The sequence below is a fragment of the Hippocampus comes genome, unplaced genomic scaffold, assembly GCF_001891065.2.
Source record: "Hippocampus comes isolate QL1 unplaced genomic scaffold, H_comes_QL1_v1.1 scaffold72, whole genome shotgun sequence".
NCBI classification, from domain to species: domain Eukaryota; kingdom Metazoa; phylum Chordata; class Actinopteri; order Syngnathiformes; family Syngnathidae; genus Hippocampus; species Hippocampus comes.
In genome coordinates this window covers 718,690-727,815 of record NW_017806030.1, presented here as the reverse complement: position 1 = coordinate 727,815, position 9,126 = coordinate 718,690, and the positions used below count along the sequence as shown (strand labels likewise).

At 41.9% G+C, this 9,126-nt stretch overlaps 1 protein-coding gene across 1 annotated transcript; it reads right to left on the bottom strand.

The window, feature by feature from the left end:
* ckmb (creatine kinase, muscle b) lies at positions 1-4,723 on the bottom strand. Its single transcript, XM_019892820.1, has 9 exons — positions 4,594-4,723; positions 3,299-3,411; positions 2,976-3,072; positions 2,735-2,889; positions 2,333-2,465; positions 1,762-1,933; positions 1,374-1,497; positions 1,118-1,307; positions 1-410 (listed from the first exon to the last, which is right to left on the bottom strand). The coding sequence occupies exons 2-9, from the start codon at positions 3,389-3,391 to the stop codon at positions 232-234; spliced, it is 1,143 nt and encodes a 380-aa protein (XP_019748379.1). The 5' UTR covers positions 3,392-3,411; positions 4,594-4,723; the 3' UTR covers positions 1-231.
* Between the last annotated feature and the right edge of the window lie 4,403 nt (positions 4,724-9,126).

The window sequence follows — 9,126 nt, the reverse complement described above, 5'->3', positions numbered from 1 at the left end:
TTTGTTTTTAAATGGGGCATTTGTTTATTAGTCCAGTTTTAATTTACCACCAGAGAAATATTAGGCAGATGGATTGATCCCAGGATGTCACAGAGGAGAAAAAGAGGAAGGGAAAAGAAAGAAAAGGAGGATACCGATGATGTCAAGGAACAACCAGGCTTTGTTTTGGTTTTGATATTTATAAAAAAAAAAAAAACATAGTCATAGCGTGATGGTTGTTGGTCTTTTCGTTTACTTCTGGGCGGGGACCATGCCGTCGATGGACTCGCCCTTCTCCAACTTCTTCTCCATCTCCACCATCAGCTTGACACCGTCCACCACCAACTGAACCTGGTACACCTCGGAGGAGCCCAGACGGTCAGCGTTGGAGATGTCGAACACGCCGCCCACGGAGGCCGTGTCGACGCCACCTAGAGGCAGAAAGTAAGATCAGGTTTGGTCGCCCGCCTCGCAGAAATACTGGCTTTGAAATAAGGGATGAGCAGTGGGGGATAGCGACCGGCCCGGCTGGCAAATCTGCATAGAACTGATAGCCATTGAAATTTATTGTGATTTTTGGGCGGAAAACCATAACAATTCTTCCAAAACGCAGATAAATATTCAATATCCATTTCCATGAAAAACAGAGGGAGCAATAAAAAAATGTTGGGGAAAAAAAACTAACCGCCAGTATACGGGGCTCCAATGTGTTAAAAAGAAAAATGCATTTCTTTAAAAAAAAATAGTTTTAAAAACTGGAGGAAGACAAGTAATTTTTGCGAACAAGACTTTTTTTGCTGAGAAATTCAATTTAAAGAATTTTTAAAAAAATTGTCAGGGTTTTTTTTGTGCCAAAAAATAAAAATACGTAATCTTATAAAAGGTGATTTTGTTTAGATGTACAGTTATGTTATGAGAACAAAGTAAAAATGCCTGATTGTTTTAAAAAAAAAAATGCTGATTTTTTTTCAGATGTTATTTTTACAGTGATTTTTTTTTTTTTATTAAGAAATTACATTCAAGGATTTGATGTATCTTTTGGAAGGTGACTTTTTTTCACTGTTTTAGAAAAAGAAAAATTGAAAAAAGTGAAGCGAGCAGAGCCCCCGTTGAGAAGTGAAGTGGCGCGTGGTGGTACCTGTGCCGCGCTTCTGCAGGCGCAGTCTGGTGAGGATTTCCTCAAACTTGGGGTGTGTGCTGAGCTTGGGAAGCTTGACGTGGACGCCACCGCGCAGGCCGGTGCCCAGGTTGGATGGGCAGGTGAGGATGTAGCCCAGGTGCTCGTTCCACATGAAGCCGTGGTTGTGCTTCTTGAAGATCTCCTCAATCTGTGGAAAAGCCAATTTGTCAACATATTCATTCATTGTTTTTTTTTTCGTTTGTTCTTTGCTTACCTTCTGCAGACCCACGCAGAAGCGCCTGAACACCTCCTTCATGTTGCCGCCCTTCTGCATGGAGATGACGCGCAGGTGATCCTCCTCGTTCACCCACACCAGGAAAGTCTTGTTGTCGTTGTGCCTGCATAACCAAATCAATGTCACGATCTATCTCTCTGTCTATCTCTCTGTCTATTTATTGTGTTTCCAACTTGTTCAGCCAATTAGGGAAATATTTTTTTCGACTTTTTTTCCCATATATTTATTCTGTCTGTCACTGCATGTCACCGGTCAAGAATGACAAATTGTCCGTCAAGAAATGCAGATGTTGGGACCAGTTGCGCAACATTTTGCAATCACAGCTCAGGAGGTTGAGGAAAGGCGTTGTCGGTTGTTTTGGACTCACCAGATGCCCCTGGCGTCAGGCCAGTCGCGGGCCATGCCGGCGCACGTCAGCAGCGGAGACACGGGCTTGTCAAACAGGAAGTGGTCGGCGATCAGCTGCTCCTGCTCGGCGTCGGTCATGCCGTTCAGGGGGTAGTACTTGCCCTTGAACTCGCCCTCCAGGGTGGCCAGGGCTGTGGAAGCGGGACAATGTTAGCACTTGATTTAGCATTTGTGTTTGCGCTTGGTGTTAGCACATTTCTTAGCACTTGTTCTAGCATTTGCTTGAGTGCAGGGGTCACTGAGACAGCTACCCGAAGACAGCTGGGATAGGCTCCAGCACGCCCGTGACCCTTGTGAGGATCAGCGTATGCCATAATGGATGGATAGCTGGATTGTATATTATTGTATTTGGGTTCCCCCTTGTGTTGGTCGTGCCCCCCGCTGCCCAATCGCATCGCGTATCAATCAAGGGTTATATGCAATGTCAGAGCTTGTGTCACCATTTGTGTTAACACTAGACATTAGATTTTTTTTTGTGGGTGGGGGAATAAATACATTTGAATGAAGCAATTTTCTGACAAGCTAGTCACCCTCAATGGAGAGCTTCTCGATGCCTCTGCGCTCTCCGCGGCTGTTGTGTGGTGGCAGAGTGAAGCCCTTGATGCTGCGGCCGGTACGCACGCGGCTGGACAGAACGTAGTTGGGGTCCAGGTCATCTCCGCCCTGCGAGAACACAAAAGCGAGTTGTTTTAACGTGTCTCTTTAAATTGGAATCCAATGAAAAGGACAACAGTTCTGTAAACTCTTATTTCTTTGCTGTGAAATGCAGGAAAGACCTTTTTCACAACAGAAAACTTATAACTTTTAGTTCAATTGCCAAACTGAAAACTACAAGTTTATTGCCTTGAAATTTTGAGCTTATCGCAATTTTTTTTTTTTTTAGAGTGTACTTTTTTTCCTTCTCTGTGTACCATCTACAAAGAAGAACTTGCCTTTAGATTCTCGAAGTTCAGGTCGGTCTTGTGCTTGTCGCTGGGTCCATAACCATTGTGACGGTCCGAGATGACGGGGTCCAGCAGGTCCTTGAAGACCTCGTAGCTCTCCTCATCACCGGCCACGCAGCCCACAGTCATGATGAAGGGGTGTCCTGAGGAGGACGATGCCAAGGTTGGTGGCATTTTTTTTCTTTTTTTTTTTTCGTCCAAACTGCAAGGTGTTTGGAACTCGGCTTACCGGGGTTGTCCACGCCAGTCTGGATGATGTCATCCAAGGTGAAGCCGCTGGGGGTGGACTTGCCCCTCAGTTTCGCGTAGATGTCCTTGGTCAGTACCTGCATCATGAAGGGGGACAACAGTGGCTCTGTAGGTTTTATATATATATATATATCTCTCTCTCTCTCTCTCTCTCTCTCTCTCTATATATATATATATATATATATATATATTTCTCTATCCGCGCATATAAATATATACATTTATAGATGTACTGTATGTATACAAATGTACACGCTTGTGCATTCATATACAGTAAATACATCTACTGTAGCTGTGCGCTACCTTAGCCATGTGATTGTTGTGCTGGGACAGATCGGGGTACTCGTCGTCCGATGAGAACTTCATCTTGTAGTCGTTGTGACAGTTCTTGGCCATGGCTGCAATTCCTGCTCCGACTGTCACAAAATACATTCAAAATTATGACCTATTGATGAAAATGTGTGTGTGTGTGTGTGTGTGTGTGTGTGTGTGTGTGTGTTTTATTGTATTAAGCACCCTCAGCATTGTCTGAGGTCTCTCCCAGTGCTTCAATGGCTTTGTTGATGATTCTTTGGGAGAAAAGGAGACACCTTCTCATTCTCCGCTAAGCTCTCTCCCTGCCTTTCTCTCCTTTTGCGTCACTGCTCTGATTGATAGAAGTGGAGGCCTTGAAGTGTTTGCTAAAAGTCAAAGGTATCTGTGTCTGAGTGTCACTCTGTCAACGTCTTTCTCAGCTGTGCCGTTCAGCCCTCCCACCGTAAGAGCCCACTACCAGCAGGGAGGATTATTAATAGTCTAGAAGCCCCCCCCACCCCGTGCCTTGGCCCCCTTCACAGCTCCTTCGCCCAAGGCACTAAAAAGGAAAGGCAGTGTGTGCGAATCAATCTGTTGCATCTCATGCAACCTCAGAACATCATCACGCTTGTTCCATGCTCCAGCCCCAAGTACAGTTCAAAAGTAGAAGCATCTATTTTCACATTTTCCCCCAATGACAATGAGGCTTTCACAATACAGTACTATGCAACAATTTTAATCAAAGTTGCAAAAAAAAAAAAAAATCAAACTTTTTAGATTGCAACCTTCATTTTTTAAAATTATTCTTGTCTATCTTGTGTAGTTTGGGCAAATATTTTGGTGCGTTGCATTAGTTTAAGTGGGATTTACAATTAAATACTTTTTTGATTATTGTTTTGCAATAATTTTTTTAATTTCAGGTATTAAAGTGAATAACATTTTAAAACATTTACTTTGTTTAAACAATGAAATAATTTTAAAAATATCTTTTTTTACTGTTATTTTGGAATGTTAGTTTTGTATTTTTTAGCATTCATTCATTTGAATTTAAAATTAAATATGAACAACATTTTATGTTCCTCCGATAATGTTCGACCTCATTTTCGGTCAAATTTGCATCAACAAAAGCTAATCACAATTGGGGCCCCTTGAAGACACAACAGTTTTAACAAACACAAGTGTTATTTTTGCAGCAGATTTCCAGCAACAGAGTGATCACATCAAAACCTCTAAATGACAAATTCCATTGGTGTTATTTTAAAGATCAACACAAAACTAAACTGTGACATGATTGACAGCGTTACCTGCTCAGGAGGAAAGAGAGAGGTAACAGATCCCGGGATCAGATCCTGTCCACCAAATGTAGGGGTTGCCCAAGTGTGCCAGGTGTTGGACGCTGACTTTTATAGCGTCACCTCCACCACGACTGGCTGAGAGGACTCGGGCCGCTCTGGTGTGATTGGACGAGTGGCAAGCCGACTGTTGTAAAAGGCAACGAGGAAATGTGGTTGAGGTGACAGCTGCAGAAGGAACATGGAGAACTTTCACCTCGCGGATCGCCGCAGTCGGCAGGACCAGTGTGTGTGTGTGTGTGTGTGTGTGTGTGTGTGTTTGCATGTGTGATGTGTTCATAAGCGTGTTCTCAGCTATATTCAAGCATGTACACACACGCCATTTTGTCAGCCATGTTCAACTACGTGTTCAACGATTCAATTTACGCAAATTCCCAATCGGTGCTTGTCAAAACATGTTCAACTCTTCCATGTTTAACGATACCGCATTCTTCTATCCAAGAGTATGTTCCAGGGCCCGACTCATTAATTGGCTAGCAGATATTGGTTGGGCCTTAATATTTTCAACGACATCATGTTTAACGTAATCATATTTAACTATGTATGTTCAACTAAACCATGCTATATTCAATCATATGCTGTTCAATATGACGTGCTCAAGATAGCAACCGCTGCATGATGAGCTATACAGTATGTTTAACCATGTTCAACTATGTCATGTTTAACAACAGTATATTCAAGTAGGGATGGGGGGAGCGGCACGGTGGGCGACTGTTGAGCAGGTCGGCCTGCAGAGGTGCAGGGTTCGATTCCGGCTCCGGTCTTCCTGTGTGAAGTTTGCATGTTCTCCCCGTGCCTGCGTGGGTTTTCTGCGGGTACTCCGGTTTCCTCCCACACTCCAAAAACATGCATGGCAAGTTCATGGAACACTCTGTATTATCCCTGTAGATGTGATTGTGAGCGCGAATGGTTATTCGTCTCTGTGTGCCCAACGATTGGCCGGCAACCGCTTCAGGGTGTCCCCCGCCTACTGCCGGATGACAGTTAAGATAGGCTCCAGCACCCCCACGACCCTTGAGAAGATAACTAGTATAGTCTATGTTTTGATAGGATAAATAAAAGATGAGAGATAATGCGGTCGCACCAGTATGCACACCCGCTTATAAGCAGTGGTGTGGCTCAGTTTATGATTAACCAATTACATTCAAACACATATTAAATGAGAGTCACAACACACCTCCCACCATTTAAAGGGCCTTTGAAATTCTGATTTTGTAGTTGGCTTATCTTTACATTTTTTAATTATTATTTTGAGCTGTAGTCTGATGGTTTTGTGCTTACAACTAGTGACATTTGGAACCGTGCAAAAGCAAGGTGCTATTTCCAGCTGAAGAAAACAAGCCCCAAAGTATGATACTGCCAGAATCACGCTTCAATGTAAGTGTGGTGCTGGAGAACAGTTTTGTATCTGTGGCAAACATATCTTTTGGAATAATGGCCAAAGAGTTATGTCTTGGTTTTCCTTCGGCCTTTAACACGTTTCTTCATGTATTTGGGATGTTTTGTTTTTGCTTTAATTTTCAGTGTGTGCCCTATGTAATACTTGAGCTGTTGCTAGCATTTTGGCAACTAGTCAGGTATTTTCTGTGCATTATTAGCTCGATACCATCTCTCAGTGAAACTCAACACCAGCTTCTTGAGACATGGAACAGATCACATGACTGAAGACTGATGCTTTGGGGTGGGGATTCAAGGGGTGAACTTCCGAAAATGCCCCCTCTCGTAATGTGAAACTTTGCTCCAATCGCTCTCAAAGCGCTGCTAGCGTTAGCACCGGCTGCTAATTTGCTAAACCTCAGTCATCTGCCTGAAGCTTATTTAATCATACTGAGATCATGCTGGATGTTGGATACTTCACTAGCGACGCCACCGAGTGAGATCCTGTACTAAAATAAGCAAATAAAATGTTAACATGGGGCCAAAGTAGTTTTTGAAAAGTGTGTGCCTTGTGTCGCAGCAAAAGACATCAGTTTGCGCTGCATATGAGCATCAGGTTCTAAATCCTCCCCTGGTCTCTTGTTTCACTGAAGCAGGCCTCCATGTTGCTTCCTAAATTAAACGCGACAGTTCGTTGCCAGACGACTCCATAGCACTGGCTCATACAAGCAACTTTTCAATATAACGTGTGTATGTAGTGACAGCAAGTATTTCACGCTGACTTTTATAAGACTATCAATAGGACTCGGGTCATGTCTGGTGTGTGTGTGCGTGTTCCCTTGATCATATGCTACTGTGGCACAGATCCAGTTTCCCACTTTAGATGCACACTGGATCAGCATCCACCCCCCACCTAACACACACACACTACACTGGCCTGTCCCGACCCCTCACAGTGCCACAGCTGCCCACAAGGGCAGTTATATAAGCAGCGACACCGTGTCAATCAGTATTCACATTCATGTATGCAACATGAGGACAAACGACTTGATGGTAAACAAGATCAATGGATGCCGCATTTTAATGCACAACGATTCATAACATGAATACATACAGAATTGTACTCCACGACATGACTGAAAACAACTGCATGGTACAGACCATTATGGCAACGTTATGACATACAACATTATGGTGCATAACATTATAGGACATAAGATCATGGTCCAAACCATTAATGCATACAATGTTTCATACGGGGCATTATGTTGCAAGACATTACGACGCATAACGCTGAAGCATGCAACATGCTATAGTACATTATGCTACACCACTTGAATGCATACAAACATTATGCTGCACAACATTCATGCAGTCTACTCATTGAATGCACATGATTGAAGGGGTCACCAACATGGTTCCTGCAAAACCATCTACAAGTATATATATAGTCCGAGGGCCTGTTGGAAACAAAACTCACTAGTGATGGGATATTGTAATTTCCTAGGAATGTTGTTTAAGTGAACGTTGGAAAATGTAAACAAAAAAAAAATGGATGCCTTTCTCACACCTACACCTAACTAATAAACACATCATGTTTGAGTTGCCTCCCTTTTCTGCATGTCATCCATGACGTCCTTGTCTTTCCACCGCAGTGGCCCCTGTGGTGTCACGTTTTACTGGTCTTGGTAGTCATGCAAAGTATTTTTATGGACGTACTTGTCACGTACCAACGCCACGTCATATATCGTTGCCTTCGCCATGTTCACAGCTGAATCTGCACTTGTGTTTTTTATCATAACAGTTGTGTTGTTGATTTTTTTGTTTGTTTTTTTCTTCATATGGATTTATTTTTTTTCATGAAACACTAACTGAACAAACTGATCAAGTCACACCAGTTCAACTTTTACACTCTGACTATTTTAGTGGTGCCTCCTCGGCCAGACCCGCGATTGGATTGCGTTGACTCAGCTGTCCCTGGGTATGACCCTACCACATTCTCTCTCTTTCACAAACACACACACACACTCACACACACACGCACACACACACACACACACACACACACACACACACACACACACACACACACACGCACATGTACACACACAATATTTTGCTGTACAATGTGACTTTAACGACAATCTGCTCACATTCTTTAGTGGATTGGCTGTTTAAGCTGCTCACTAAATATGTGTAAGTAACAATAATACTTTCCTCAATCTCAATGAATTACACTATGATTAAAAAGGCACACTCATACATACACAATTGCATGTTTAATAACCAGGATTTTTTTCTTATTTTATTGAACTGTAACACTCATGTCAGTTTTCACTTGAGAAAACAAACAAAAATAAAGTTTTTTCTGGGTAATTTATTTTTGAGTATTTGTATTTTTTTTTGTTTCTGTTTTTCAAAGTATTTTTTCCATTTTGTGAAAAAAAAATTTGGTTCATTGATTTATCGAATTTTTTTGTTTGTTTTTCAGAATTTTTTTTCCTGGTTTTCTCCAAAAAATTCAGCTTTTGGGAATTATTTTTGGGGATTTTTTTTGTTGAATGATACAAAACAATACATTTAAGAACGGAAGGAAAAAATATTCAATAAAACATATTTTTAATGAAACTATTTAAAAATGTAAACAATTACAAAATATATCGCTTGCTTCTGACAATTATCTTTGCTGACTCGCTGAAACCTTAACAATGAATCAAGTAGTGCACAGGCGAATCACAGAGAAGCAGTCATTAAACCAAATTTTAATATTTTATTTCTCACAATTATGATATTCGACAGAAACAGCATCCAGGTGACGTCGTTTAGCTGCTGAGGTTACTGGGAAATATGGGATCAGGTAAGCTCCTTCAGTCACAAAGCGAGGGGAGGAAACACAGGAAGTTGGCGGTTTTTGCCTCCAGTCTAAACGGAGTCCAACGTGTACTGCTCTTTTTTCTTTAGGTTTATTTAATATTAATTATATGACACACAATTATAAGAATAATGTGCTGAATAAAGTGAAAAATTATAATTACAACGTTTTTTTTCTGTGCTGTGGCGTGCCGTCAAAACGTTTACTTTTATGACGTCACATTCGTAGGCGGAAGT